The 16,399-nt window shown below is 35.9% G+C and overlaps 1 protein-coding gene across 1 annotated transcript in view; it reads right to left on the reverse strand.

Moving 5' to 3' along the window:
• RAB1A (RAB1A, member RAS oncogene family) overlaps nucleotides 1–16,399 on the reverse strand; it is a 30,503-nt gene that overhangs the window by 13,772 nt on the left and 332 nt on the right. The window contains exon 2 of the mRNA XM_004742076.3: nucleotides 165–237. Coding sequence (XP_004742133.1) covers nucleotides 165–237 — 73 coding nt within the window. The remainder of the gene's footprint in view (nucleotides 1–164; nucleotides 238–16,399) is intronic.

Consider the following 16,399-nt stretch of genomic DNA (forward strand, 5'->3'; position numbering starts at 1 on the left):
CTTCTACTTCAGAGTCCAAGATATTATTGAGAATGTACACTTGGAGGCTTTTAAATACATAAATTCTGGAAGAACTATTTAATTCTGAATAAAATGGTTTGATCCTCTACCTAGAAAACACACACAGCATTAATTTCTTTAAAGGCATTTCAATTTCAACTTACTGCAAACCTAAGAAGGAGGCAAGACTTTCCAACCCCAGAGTCGCCAATCAGAAGTAACTTGAATAAATAATCACTGCAAAAAGAAAAAGAAGATCACATTAATAAAAAGCATACTGCATTGTAAGTTCTACAAAATATGGCCAGTAACAGATCACTTGAGGACCTCTAAAAGGCCCATGAATGGCTTCAGAAGCCCTTTTCATGAATCACTGAACATGACAGAATTTTTTGCAAAAGTAAGATAAGCAATGCCACCCATGATCTCTTGAGATCAATGAACTTCTACTTCCAAGGAAAGAATGAGAGAAAATATAAGTAATGCATATGCCTGGAGAGCCCAAGAGACTTATGCTAGATAAATTCCACTCCTCTGCAGTATATATAGGGAGTTAACTTTCCATTGTTCTTGTCAATGAAACATAAATCTCTCAAATTCCAAGGCCAGATCATTATTTCATGGTAATCCTCCAATGTAGGGGCTTTTAATGATCCTTTCCTAACATGTACCTGGAATTTTCCCCATTAAAAAAAAAAGAAGAAGAAAAAAATGATCATTTAACTTCTGAAAACCTGTATTAAAAATATTTTAGACTTGAGATGTGGTAAAATCAAATGCTGTTTACATCAACATACAACTTTACCAACTTTCTAAGTTTGTATTAAAGCTTTCTTCTGAAAACTAGGCTCTATTTATGTACATTAACTTGCCAGGCCTAACTCAAAAACCAGCCCCAGGGATTCCTTCCAGGAGAAGGACTGCTTCCTGGACCTGAAGACAACTTACTGCCCACAGCCTCCCAAGGAGTCCCTCAGAGATCCTTTTCAACTTGGACCACTGCTATGTATTCTTTAAAGTAATTTCAAAAGGACCCAAAGCCCCAGAATTTACACATTTTTAAAGGAAACCTATTCATGATTTTCAGTTTTGTCCTTTATCATTAAAAGAAAGAAAAGGTACTTTAACTTCCGATAAAACCTAAATATCACTCACAATTTAAATTTAGATGACAATTATCATTATTTAAATGTAAGCAAGATATAAAACTTTCAGCAGTGACTATCTCTGTGGATATTCATCAACTGCTACCTAAGTTTACACAGAGATACATATTACTTAAATTTTTAGGGTTACCAAGTTATTTTAATACACTTATTGTTCCTAATTATATCTGAAAAAAAAAAAAATTTTAAAAAAATCCAAAGTGCCCTTGTCAGCAACAAAGTAAGTCACAGAAGGAAGTAAGACGCTTTTAAACAAGTCATTAGGAAGGGGAGTGAAGCACAGGATGAACTAAATAACTAACATCCTTTCCAGTTTGAGATCCTAAAGAAAAAAGGAGGGGAAGCGGATAATAATTATAAAATTTACCCTTAATAAATACCTAATACCAAACAACTTTTATTAGCCAATAAAGCTGCTGACTTTAGTACTATTCACACGCTCCTTAGACTAAATAAATTCTTAAGAATGATGAACACTGAACACTGGCAATGAGTACACGGTACATGTTAACAAATAACATTTCACATTAGCAAGACTAATCTCACCATTAATACTACTAGAGTTACTTCATTTTAAACAGAAATTTAGAAACAACTAATGCCCTGAATTAACCAATCTCCCAGAGCACTGTGCCAGACATCCAGAAAACACTCCCTGAACTGGCCGTACTGTAACCCATTACAATAAAGGACAGCACTGGGCCACAAATGTGTCTGAGGTGTCATTCATTACCTTAAAGATCAACTTCTTTTTTCAGAGTAACCATACGGCTGAGAAACAAAAACAGGAATGCTTCCTAGTAAGTGTGTTACAAATTACATTATGGTTAAATGAAATTAATAGTCAATTTTCTAAAAATCAACTTTTTCAATTATCACTTCTTTTTAACTTTAGTAATGTTATTATGAAATATTTAATTTGTAAATTTCTGATAATTTAAGGTTCACGGCTATTATAAATAATATGAACAGTTGCTCCCTCTTCTTTGCAATGAAATAATTATTGCTAAGACTACTTTGTTCTCTCCCAAACAATCAGCTTTACTAACATAAGAGACATGAAGGAGAATGGGAAACAAAAATCAATCTCACAGACTTCTTCCTCTTGTTGAATAAACATACCTGGAGACTGTGATCAACAGCATGTAACTTGTACTGGGACATTTAAAATTACCCACCACCAAAAAAATGGTAATAAAATACAATTACCTAACTACTGTAGTACCTTATTTCTAAATTATTAATATTCTGAATGTTCAAGACAATTCAGAAATTTGAGACTGCTTACTAATATTCTCTAACAATAATTTATAAAATAACACAGTAAAAATATTGAAAAAAATACGCCAATCTAAAAACAGAGAGCATCAGGTGAGAATTCTGGTATAGAGTCAAGAATAATTTAGCAAATGGTGAGACTCTGAATGTATTCTTCCTCTATTCCCCAAGATCTTGGATTAGTCTACAATATAATTTGACCTAAATGAAAAAACTGATTATTCCAGTTTAGAAATCTATAGTCACAATTTTAGTAACACTCTTCTAGATTTTCTAGTAAATCCTACTCACTGTTCTCAAATGAGAACTTTGAATCTTTTTTTTTTTTTTTTAAGATTTTATTTATTTATTTGACAGAGAAATCGCAAGTAGGCAGCGAGGCAGGCAGAGAGAGAGAGGAGGAAGCAGGCTCCCCGCTGAGCAGAGAGCCCAATACGGGGCTCGATCCTGGGACCCTGAGATCATGACCTGAGTCAAAGGCAGAGGCTTAACCCACTGAGCCACCCAGGCGCCACCTCCTCTAGTCTTTTTCATGTCTAATTTACTATGACAGTGAGTATTTTCTCCCCCTCAGTATTCTGGAATCCACTTTTCCCCACTCTCATGTCTGCCATATCTGTCTATGAGTGTGAAGATAAACTGACTTATTCTGTGTATCCAAAATCAAGCATTGTGCCTTTTACAAAGCACATGCTAACAGATCAGAGAGCATTTTAATTTTGCATTTTTAATCTTTCTCTTTCATTGTGAAATATAACTAAGGAAGATCTACAGCTATCACTGATAAACATTTCAGATAAAACTAGGTGAAAAAAATAGATGGGGACATGGCATGTCAAAAGGACACAGAAGCCAACATGAAAGTTCTATCACTGGTCAAGGCAGAATAACTAGAGCCACAAAATAAACAACCATGTACTGGGTTATAAGCCAAAGAACAAAATAAACATCCATGAATTCATACTGCTATCAATTATTAAATAAATAAATGGGAGAAGAGACATAACATGTATAGAAGGAATCAGAGAAGTAGAAACGTGTATCAATAAATCACCACAGTAAGAACCACTGAAGGCAAAATCCACTGGTGAATGCTAAAAGTTGTGAATGAAACTTTAAGGAAAAACAGGATATTTACATGGCCTCATGTAAATATCCAAGCCTCACTTACTGCAGTGGTGGCTTTAATGTATGTCCACCAATTCTTTGAACTGGACTTAATTCCATTTTGTTGAGTGTGGGCACTTAATGACTGCTTTCTAAGCATACGGAAAGGGAAATACAGTAACTTTACAATGGAGAAACCTGACAGACACCACTTAACTAAGTGATTAAGGTGAGTATCACCAAGAATAAGTCATCCTGATATCATGTATGTTCTGATATGATGTAGTGAGTAGAGTGCTTCACCTCTACAATATCTTTCCCAAAGTCCATAACCCCAGTTCAATTATAAGAAAACATCAGACAAATCCAAATTGAAGGACATTCTACAAAATACCTAAAAGTACTCTTCAGAAGTGTCAAGACCATGAAAAACAGACTGAGAAACTCACAGACTGATGGACGCTAATACATAGGACAACTAAATACAATATGGCATCCTGGACTAGATTCTGCAAAAGAAAATGGACATAAAAAAAAAGCTGAAGAAACTGTAATAAAAGTCTATAGTTTAGTTAATAATGTACCAATGTTAATTTCTTAATTTTGATAAATGTACCTTGGTATGAAAGATGTTAATATTAGAGGAAGCTAGGTGAAGGGTATACAGGAATTCTCTGTACTATTTTTACAACTCTTCTATAAATCTAAATTTATTTCAAAATAAAAAGGTTTTAAAAAAAACAATGTATGAGGACATTAGTTAAATGGGTACAAAACAAAAAGCTCTTTGAAAAGTTAGCTCCTGATATTTTTTAAAGAGACATATATTTTGTGTTTTCTCGAGTTAAATCAACAAATCATGTATCTGCTATAATCGATAAAATAAAATCTTAACAGCTGCTTTTGAGGAACAAGAATTTTTTTCAGGGAAAACTCTTATAAGCTGCTTGAACCTGGAACAACACAAGCAGATAATACTTTTAATTTAAAGAGGAAACGATTAGTGAGAAAGCTAAGAAAGTTACGGTAAGACTAACATAGATTAAGGTTAGACAGAAAGGGGTAGATTTGGGGAAATTAACAGCCTTTAACAACTGGATTGCGGGGCAAAAATAAACCAAGTGAAAAATTTTTTGCTATCAGTTTCTCCTGTAATTCAATCCATGGTCTATTTTAGTAATATCGGAGATTCTTTATTTCCATTATTTAAGATTTGGACATAATCTTGATACTATCATTTTTGCATGCAAGCACTAACAGAAAATTTTCTGTACCTTTAAAAAAGACGCTACTGAGAGAGTAGCTTATGTCTGAATCTAAAATGCTACTGGTGGGGCACCTGGGTGGTTCCGTTGGTTAAGCGGCTGCCTTCAGCTCAGGTCACCATACCAGGGTCCTGGGACTGATGCCCGCATCGGGCTCCCTGCTCAGCGGAGAGCCTGCATCTCTTTCTCCCTCTGCCTGCTGCTCTGCTTGCTTGTGCTCTCTCTCTCTCTGGCAAATAAATAAATAAAATCTTAAAAAAAAATAACGTAAAATAAAATGCTACTGGAAATTCTAAAATCTCTAAAAAGACTGTTTATGTGAAACACTCTGACGTGAAACAATTACATTTTATTTAGTATAACTCATTTCACATGTTTATTTTTTTTAAATTTTCACATACATAAAAATATGGGGGGAATGGATACTTCCAAATGTTAGGATTACAATTGATATTTTCTTTATACTTTTTTCAAAGTCTGCAGTAAGCTCTTATTACTCTTCTAACAAAAAAAATGTTGAGGAGGAAAAAGTGTAAATTAAAGGGTTTTTCAAAGACTTCACACCTTTGCAAATTTGTTCAGTGTATAACTGTCGTAACAGAAATGATTTCTAAGTAGGTAGAGAGTAGGATTGAGGTTATAAGCCGATAGGACTGGCACATACCCAATACAGTCACAAGTATAAGAAATCAACTTTTTGGGTTAAATGAAAAACATTTTTTTCTTCTTTTATGAAATAAAATTTATCAGATACAGTTCACATGTCAGTGAATATTTTATAAAGGAAAGTTGACTGACACTAACAAACTTTCATCACCCAACCTTTGGAAGGAAGAAAAGACAAAAGTAAAACAGTGGAGGACTATAACAAAGTTGTTTTTATCCACGCAGTACCCCCAAAATACAAAATTCATAACATCACCTACATTATAAATATACCTTAGAAAAGGCCTACTATTTTCAAAAGTTCAGTGGAAAGTAAATTTGTTTTTTATCTGCAAATTCACTTGCATGATGGGAATGTTATTTTTACCTTTTTATAAATATCATACTTGAGAATAGCCTAAAACTAAGCTCACATATAAAATTTAAAACAGGGCGCCTGTGTGGCTCAATGGTTAAGCGTCAGACTTCAGCTCAGGTCATGGTCCCAGAGTCCTGGGATCCAGCCCCACATTAAGCTTCCCGCAGTTCTCCCTCTTCCACTCCCCCTGCTTGTGTTCCCCTTCTCGCTGACATTCTGTCAACAAATAAATAAAAACTAAAACAAAATTATGACTATGATATCATGACACAGTGGCCAAATTTTAATTCACTATTAAACTATACACTATTAGACTTTGGGGTATAGAATGATTAATTAAAATTTTGGGCTGCAGTTAATTGTGACTAACATCCACTTTTCTTCCTCACTCATTTTAAGTATGCTCCACAGAAAAGAATTCAAAACTGACCATCAGGCTGGAGAAAAGAGGTAAGAACTTTTCATTCCTTCACATGTTTCTACATTGTTTGAATTTTATAAAGCACATATTAATTACTTTGAGGGTTACACTAAGTAAAATAAACCTCCAGCTATGGACAAAAGCAGTCTATTAGTCAAAATAAACAGTCAAAATAATCAATTATCAAGAATCTGAGAGTACAAGAGCCATTCCTCCAAATTTAAGGAAATAGCCAAGCAATTCTTTAAAAACTGTCCCCATAACCTACTCCTAAAGGTTACACATTTTTGATATTTAGAGACAATCACTTTTTCCAGGTTCCACTTTAGCTCTGTTTAGAACAGTGTTCTAAAAATTTGAAGCAGGAATTCAGAAAGTGAAGAAAAGTTTGGTAGTGCTAAAGAAGTCCCAAGTCATTCAAGTGGACAAGAAAGTAGATAGATGGTCTCACAACCTATATAACAAATATTTGCTGAAAACTATGCCAGGGAGGAGGTGTGTTATCCTCCACCTCTTCTACCTCTCAAAGCTTGCGTGGGTTTTAGAGCTGGAAAGACCTGTATTTGAATCCAGACTCCATCACATACTAGCTGTCAGATCTTGAGGCAAGGTACTCATTCCCTACCATGAGCCTCAATTTCCTCATCTGTAAGAAATTCCATTAGTACCCTCTATCATCCAGTTAAGCTTCTTGTCAGGAATAGAAGTAATAAGAATTAGGCATTAGAAATATTTAGGAATAATGCCTCTAAAACCTGTAGCACAGTATCTTGTCACAATACAGGAGCACAGTAAGTGGCTATTACTATTATTATTATTCCTTTCTCCAAACTGCAAGGTAACTTGATGAAAACCGTCAAGTGTTTTGACAAAAACTTTGAAGCTATTTATTCAAGCTTCTGTTCAAATAGCTGACAAAATATCATGAGTTCACTACTGAAATCTAAAGCGAAAGTTTAAAAATCACGCAACTAACAGTCACAACTCCCAAAGCCTAGTAACACATAAAAGAGTAACAGGGTCTGCAGCAATTGTGCCCTCTCCAGCAAAAGAAAGACAGTTCTCTGCTTCACCTGCTTTTACTCACATGACTTCTTAGGCCCCAAGTGTCAATATTCAAGAACAGGCAGGAGGGTAGAAAAACTGAGAATGGAAGCAATAATTAACTTCAAGCCTAAAGAAGCTTTAAATATCAACCCAGCACAAGATGTGAAGAAAATCAAAGACCATAACATGTACCTTATAACATGTACTTCACAAACCCTTAACATTTCTAAAAAGACCTCTCTAATCATGAATTTTAAAACAAACGGACCACAGAAATGTTAGTCACTTAATTAACTGGCTCAAATTTTAAATTCCTGGAGTTAAGCACACACACTAAATCAGAAAAAACATACTACGACTGTGAAATCACAGGCCCTTGAGTTAAAATTCCAATTCTGCTATTTACTCTGAAAGCCCTTAGGCAAGCCATTTAACTCTTCTCTGCCTCTGTTTCCCCATCTCTAAAACTAGGACACTATTTCTTCATGGGACTGAGAGAAAGAATTTACATACATAAAATTTATGGCTGGTGGTAACAACTCAAATTCTTAATTGTTGACCACATCCCACTACTAGCACCAAGGGTTCTGGAAAATCACGCTGCTCAACAGTGCTCTGTTACCCTCCAGCTAAATCAAACCTTCTGTTAATAATAGAAATCACAGGCCTTTTCTCTAAATCTTTTGCACTATTTTGCCACTATATTCTTTGAAAGTATCACAAGATTTAGTCTGTGCCGGGGCGCCTGGGTGTCTCAGTGGGTTGGGCCACTGCCTTCGGCTCAGGTCGTGATCTCAGGGTCCTGGGATCGAGTCCCGCATCGGGCTTTCTGCTTGGCGGGGAGCCTGCTTCCCTCTCTCTCTCTCTCTGCCTGCCTCTCCATCTACTTGTGATTTCTCTCTGTCAAATAAATACATAAAAAATCTTAAAAAAAAAAAAAAAAAAGATTTTGTCTGTGCTAATGCTATGATACTGATTATACTTGTCTGAGCATGAGTCATGTTCTTAACTAATTGGTAAGGACCTGGGAGCAGAGTCCATGTTTCATAATAAAAAAAACACAACAAAAACCCCCCAACCCTTAGCATAATCTTTACTGGTGACAGAGAAAAAGCTGGCTATTTTCTTTATCAAGCTTTCTTCTAAGATTAAATTAACTCTGAGTGTGTGTGCCTGTGTGTGCGTGTGTATACACACATATATGTACACATTTACTGAAGATTTTTAAAAAATCTGTACTGAAAAACTGTTAGACAAAAACAGACACAATTGTGTGATGATTAATCATGTGTGAGAAAAGCTATAAAACTGAAACCACTTGCCATTTACATTTATTCTAACATCCTTTATTAGATTATACATGTCAAATAACATCTGCATAGTACTGTACAGTTTACTTTGGAGACTCAGAACTGAAGTGGTACTAATCACATGTTTTGGATAAAGAAACAGGCTCAAAAATCACAAATAACTTGCAGGCTGAACTTAAACCTAGGGTTTATAAATCCAAATGAGTTTTTTATCATACCACTTTCCTTCAATGATTTATTTTATATACTTAGATGATAAAAATGTAAGTTAAATCATAAATATAAAAACCTATCAGAATGAAATCAAACCATCTATGAACTGACACACAGGACCTGACCAAATATAAAGAAAAGTGTGATTTACTGTTTAAATTAACTTAGAACATTTGCATTAGTAGAGAATAAGTTAGCTCAGCTCAAAAAGCATGGTAAATTTTAGAGTTCAGAATTCATTAGCTTTTAATAAGTGATGAACCAACTGCGCCTCATGAAGACAGGTGCTACCAATCTACAAATAGAGCACTAAATAACTACCCACAGCATATATTTCACAAAGCTGCTTCAAATGTCCTTTTGTAAACCTAGCTATTCAACTATTTTTATAAGTTCCATCAAAAGCTTAAGACTATATTAAACTTGGTTAGGCATTTATTCTAACTATATCCATATGCATTCTGAGGTAGTAAAGATACTAAAGAGATGACCTATTGCTCTTCATGAGAACACTAATGGTCTGTGAAGTTAGTATGCCTCTGTTTCAAGGCTCTTGGAAAACTTGGAAAACAAGACTCATGTATTAAAAACTTAATGAGAAACAGAAAGGCAGCATTTTAAAAAAAGAAAAAGAACAGAACAGGTCATCAAAATAAAGCGTGCCCAAACACATCTCACATTTTAAAACTAATTAGTTTAGAATACCAGATTTTAAATCATTTTCAGGTTTGCACTTTTATGCAAAATGCATGAGCATGTATGCATAAAGAAACAGGTTCACAGAGTTAATCAAATGCTCCTAGGAATACATAACCATAAATGGGTTAAGAATAACTGCCCTAGGGGCGCCTGGGTGGCTCAGTGGGTTAAAGCCTCAGCCTTCGGCTCAGGTCATGATCCCAGGGTCCTAGGATTGAGCCCCACATTGGGCTCTCTGCTCTGCAGGCAGCCTGCTTCCTCCTCTCTCTCTCTCTGCCTGCCTCTCTGCCTACTTGTGATCTCTGTCTGTCAAATAAATAAATAAAATCTTAAAAAAAAAAAAAAGATTAACTGCCCTATATATCCAAAGAATACAAGAACACTAATTCAAAGGGATACATGCACCCCTATGTTTATAGCAGTATTTGTAATAGCCAAGATAAGGAAGCAGCCCAAGTGATCATCGATTGATGAATGGGCAAAAGATATATAAAATATGAATTTATATGTAATGGAATTTTATTCAGCCATAAAAAAAGAATGAAACCTTGCCATTTGCAACAACATGGATGGAGCCAAAGTATAATGCTAAGCAAAGTAAGTCAATCAGAGAAAGACAAATACCGTATGATTGCATTCATATGTAGAATGTAAAAACAAAACAAACAAGCAAAGGAAAAAAAATAAGAAGAGACAAATCAAGAAAGGGTTCTTAAATATAGAAAACAATCTGATGGTTACCAGAAGGGAGGGGAGTGGGAAATGGGTGAGATACGTGATAGGGATTAAGGAGTGAATTTGTTGTGATGAGCACCAGGTGATGTATGGAAGTGTTGAATTACCATATTGTACACCTGAAACTAATATAACACTGTTAAGAAACTAGCATTAAAATAAAAGCTTTAAAAAAGAATAATCACCCTCAATCAAGTTGTTGGAAAATATCTATAGGCAGAGTGGAAATAATAATTCCGTTTAAGTACTATTGTTATTCAAAGGAAATACATTCAGACAAGCAGAATCCATCACTCTTCTTGGACAACTTCAATTACATCATTCAACTTCATTTGTAAAGCTCCCTAGTTTGAAGGGCAGACTGCATTAAATACCCTGTGTAAAGACCTTATGCCAAGCAGCTAGCACACAGAGTAAGCACTTGTTAAATACTAGCTACTATTAAAAAATGATGTTTCCACATGTGCACAAAGGCACTTACATACAACACTTCTTGTCATAATTAGGAATCCACAAACAGGGAACAGAGTAAACTTAATCAGAACCTATCACAACCTTGGATTTAATAAAGCTGAGTGTTCTGGCCACCTGAGCCAACCAGTCACAAAATTACCAAGGAAAGCTTCATTTCCTACTTTTCCTTTGTACCCCATTTCTTTCATTTCTTTAATTATTAAAGTCAGTCAACACACCAACACTTGTTCTCTTGCTCCTCAAGGCTATTATTTTTTTTTTTTCAAATATCACCCCACGATTACCATTTTATAATCTGAAACACAGAGCAGTTCCAAAGAAAAGCAAGACCTAGGGGTTCTTCCCTAAATTCTATTGTAGACATCAAAGAAGCAGTATCAGCTCCACCTTCTACAGGAAAACAGTGGAACAGTCTGACCACTCCCTTCTCCCTGCAAGATTAAAAAAAAAAAAGGCTTTTTGCCTAACTCTATTACTAAAACTCCAAAATTGAGTTCAGACAGAGTGGTTTAAAAAACAAAACAAAACAAAAAACTGTAAGTGACACATCTAAAATATCTCATGTGCTGGCATCCTATACCCATTTTTTTGTTTATTTACACCTTGATACAAAGTATTTTATCGCAAATCTTAAAAAAAAAAATCTCAGGACCCCTGGGTGGCTCAGTGGGTTAAAGCCTCTGCCTTCCGCTCAGGTCATGATCCCAGCATCCTGGGATCTAGCCCTGCATTGGGCTCTCTGCTCAGCGGGGAGCCTGCTTCTCTCTCTCTGCCTGCCTCTGTGATTGTGATTTCTGTCTGTCAAATAAATAAATAAATAAAATCTTTAAAAAACAAACAAAAAAAAACTCGGGCCACCTGGGTGGCTGAGTGGGTTAAAGCCTCTGCTTTCCGATCAGGTCGTGATGGGAGTCCCACATCGGGCTCTCTGCTCAGCAGGAAGCCTGCTTCCTCCTCTCTGCCTGTCTCTCGGCCTACTTGTGATCTCTGTCAAATAAATAAATAAAAATCTTTAAAAAACACAAAAACAAAACTCAAAAACTTTAAAAAGGATTTTATTAGACTTTAAATATTTTCATATATTAGAGACAAAAGTAGATAACATTAGCAAAAAGAATCTATTCTTAATTAAAAATGAAATTATTACAACTACAAATAGAACTCTCCTAAATTTGTAGTCAAAAGTGGCCAAGAAAACACATGTACACAAGGGACTGCTAAAAGGATGTGAATATAACAAAATGTTAGACCACAAATTACTGATTGCTTCCAGAATTAAAAAGACTGAACTAAGACATAAAATTACTTATAAAGCAAAATTCTCTTCAAAAGTCAATTAAAGAGCTGTCAAGAGAACATCTGATTCTGAAGCTCTTCCATCTTTATTATTTTTTAAACATTAAAAATTTTATTTGGAATATGTAAAAAAAGTCAACTCTCATTATAACTTAATTATGAAAAAGAAATTTTTAAATGCAAAATTTCCGTCATCTTCAAATGATCTTGTAAGATCGTCTATTCACACAAAACTCTTTAAGATTCATTTTGCAGATTCTGTAGAGCGCCTAGAAACTTACACTACCTAAAGAATCATACTTGCTGATTCTCTACAGACATTAAGAAATCATATACCCTATGGTGAGAATACTGGTTATTCTTCTTAAAAATTTTCTGGATTTTTTCAAACCACTACCAACACCACCAAAACGTCATCAAGACAACCAACAAAAAGGCAACTTACTTTTAGTTGATTTATGCTTTTCTAATTAAAAAAGTTCTAAATAAAAATTCTATGACAGCCAATTATGACATACTTATTAATGAAATTATACTGACACACAGACAACAAAACTGATTAAGCTGCTTTTACAAATCCTTACCTTAAAAACAAATTAATTCAAAGCACACTGCTGGGGGGAAAAAAAGTCAAATGTTCCTGAAGTCTACTATGATAGAAGGGCAAAGTTTAAAAGACTCTCTAAATCTTGAGCCATAATCTTAAACATCACTCCAGAGCCATATTAAAAAACAAAATAAAACAAAACAATGCATTTACTATAAAATTTTTCTGCATTAAAGAACTACAGTTGATCCAAGTAGACTACTACAGTCCTTCCTATTACAGTTAACTGGAATATCCATGATAGGTAAACATACTTTATTAACACATTCCTTATAGATGAAGTAGCCAAAATGATTCCCTTGACACTAAAAAAAATCCACTAAAAGCTAATGGATTAGAAAAAATGTTTTTGGAATGAGAATAATGTTAAGCATTTCTCAACCAGTATGCTGAAATAATCACTGCCTGCTTCACCACCTAGCTCAGAAAATCAAAATCTTTCTTCATATCTCCAGAAAAATGAAAGCTCTGATCTTTTCCATCTTTTCACTATTCAGATCTCACTTTCAGTTGCTTTTTCTTTTTGTTTGTACCTGAAATTCAAACAAATCAGTCATTACCCTTAATTTCTACTATAAAGATAAGCCAGGGTTGTCTTTTCTCCCTATTAGCCAAATAACACAGAAAGTAGTCAAAGGGACAGCTTAAAATTTAACCTTTGACTGATGTATTTATCATCCTCACTCCCAAAACAAGCTTATAATTTAAAGATCATAAAGTAAATTCAATAAAAAAAGCTACCTCCAAGTAATCCTATGTCAACCAATAATCTAAAATCCTGTTTTTTTTGAGAGAATCAAACCTCTTTTGTCAAGAACCCATTTTCATTACTAAATTCAGTGGCACCCATGAAGCAGTTTTAAATGTTTCTAAAAGGAATAAATTAGTAGATGATAACCAAAACCAAGGAATATTCAGATTGGACTTTTAAACATTATCTAGTATACTATCCCCCCTTCACATTAGCATATAAGCGTGTGCTGTAACACACATGTATTATAATATATAATATACCCAACATACACATAGCTATAAATGGTAGGTATTAAGACACATCATAGAATCATGAAAGGCACTCACCCATTAAAAGTTTCAATTTAAGAAAAATTTAAGATTTTAAAGTTCAGAACAAGGTATTAAAGTAAATAGACCTGTATTCGGTGATAAAACTCTAAGAATTTCTTTCCTTCTTTTCTCTATTTTCCAATTTTTCACTAATTACTTTTATGATGGTTAACAAACTTCATTAAAGACAGAATGAAAAAACTGCTGAGGTCACCTTGTTAAAAATCTGCCTGCTGGTTGCCCTTGTGACCTTCTCCAATAAAATATCCAGCACCTTTCCTCCAAATAATTTTCAGTAATGCTCTTCCAAAGGTTTTTCCAAACTCCTATTTTATAAATACAGTCTAGAATAGAAATATAGTAGGCCTGGTACTGGCTAAGTCAATGGCAGAACAAGTATAAAAATGATTTCTGGGTTTGGTTCTGTTAAGGTCATTAATCTGACCGATGGTTTGGCACGGTTTTACTTAAAAACTGCTATCACTGCCATTTATTAACAAGTCTTCCTCCCTCCCTCTTGAAAAATCCTCATTTCCCTACTACTTCTCTAAACCTATTGCTAATAATTCCCTCAGAAGTCTCTTTTCTATACATTTTTCCTGAACCCAACTGGCCAACCACAATCCTCCATCCTCCTCTGAAATCTTGTTGCTCCTATCTATCCTGCACATGTGGAAAAAACTAGATCTACTGGTATCTGACATATATAACTATCTATTTTCTATAGCCCATTTTAAACTCCTTGAGGGTAAGGATCATATTCCTAAATCCTAGCACTATAGGAATGTCATACGTGATAACGATGTATACCACTTAGAGTGCTCTTATGTTTTCTTTTACCTATACTAGAATTTCACAACTACCCTGATAGGAGTAACAACTCCTACTATCCTATTTTACAAAAGGAGAAACAAATTCAGAGGCTAATTTGTCATGGTTCTATTCAACTAATCCTAAAGATCTATTCATAGTAGTATATGTAGCAAATATAAGAAACTCCCTGAAAAGAGGAGGTTTACAAGTCTGCAAATCCATGTACTTTATTGCTGCCAGGAAAACCACCAAATTAGGGACCTCCCTGATCTCCCTAACCGTGCAAAACCAACTCTGTCCTCGGAGTCCTTGATAAATTAAAAACGGCCAGCATAGCAAATATGGCACTATGAGAACACTCAACTTCTTCTTCTTCTTTTTTTTTTTTTTTTAAAGATTTTTTCTTTATTTATCTGACAGAGATCACAAGTAGGCAGAGAGGCAGGCAGAGAGAGAGGAGGAAGCAGGCTACCTGCAGAGCAGAAAGCCCGATGTGGGGCTCGATCCCAGGACCCTGGGATCATGACCTGAGCCGAAGGCAGAGGCTCAACCCACTGAGCCACCCATGTACCCCGAGAACACTCAACTTCTTAAAGTATATAAAATTTTAATGAAATACAGTGGCATCTGTTCAGTGCAAAGGGGGACATTTCGGCATCAAACCACGGTATTACAAAACTTGAAGTTAGAATGCATTTTGCAAGAGCCATGTGACACACACATGACAGTCAGCTAAACTGATGGGTGGACCTTTTAGGGGAAATGTTTAGCAGTAACTGACCAAAGGAGCAAATATACTCAGCTTTTAAAATACCGATTTTTACTTTAAAAAATAAGTATTCCCTCTTTCCCCCAAAGCCTTCCGATACTGAAGAAGCATACTAATCAAATCTCCAATTACTCATTAATTTATATACTAAACTGAAGGAGATTTTAAAGGGCCATTAAGGAGACCCCCACGAAGTCTTCCCAAGGAAAGTGAACACCAATTCCCAGGAAAGGTGTCAGGTGTGTCACATATGCTGTGGTGACTTCTTGAGTAAGCAAGAAAAAGAAATGCATTAACTTTTCATGACACGTCATGGAACCTCACTCCCTATCTTTGAGCATTCAAGCAGGTAACCCAAAACCTACAGATGATAGAGCCCATTCGTTTCTCTTTCAACTTAACAGCAGTCGTCCTTTAATCTGATAATATCAGAAAAATGTTCCTAAGTCTTAGTTGTTATTTCTCGACCTACAGAAGACAAAATGACTTCAGTGTCCTCTAAAAAAAAATTCTCACAAATGTCCAGGTTTTCACGAAGGCAATGGGCCCCCTGAGTTCTTGAAGAGCTCCAGGAAATAACTTAAAAAACACTAAAAATTTAAAATCTCTTCTCACCATCTACTCATTCCCCCCAATCCCACGCAGTTCTGAAACGCATCCATATTACATGCAACCTGGCCGGAAGGGTAAAAGAATAGAGCCAACAAGCTCAAGATTTACAAGTAAAGCTGGTTTCCACCCTGACGATTCTGACAGCTCCGCAGAGTGCGGGCGCAGGGTCTGACAGTGCCCTCTAGGAGAGCTCTCCCACCCTAGCCTCTCCCCTTAAAAACAAGTCTTCCTTCAAAAGTCACTGCCTCCGCGTGAAGCTACCCCTTCCCACCGCCCCACCACCGACTCCCAAACGCCCCAACACCCTCGAAAGACTGCTCCTCCGCACCGGTCTGGCACTCAAGGCTTTCAACCTGACCCGTCCAGGCCCGGGCGGCTCACCCCTCCGGCCCGACCCCTCCCCTCCCCCCGGCCGCCCCTTCTCCGTCAGACAATGGGGCCCGGCTCCCGGCCGCCAGCATCTCCTGCCCTACGACCCTCACCTTACCGCAGCCGAGG

Source organism: Mustela putorius, unplaced genomic scaffold (genome assembly GCF_011764305.1).
Source record: "Mustela putorius furo isolate JIRA1106 unplaced genomic scaffold, ASM1176430v1.1 tig00000224_pilon_pilon_pilon, whole genome shotgun sequence".
Taxonomy (NCBI): Eukaryota; Metazoa; Chordata; class Mammalia; order Carnivora; family Mustelidae; genus Mustela; species Mustela putorius.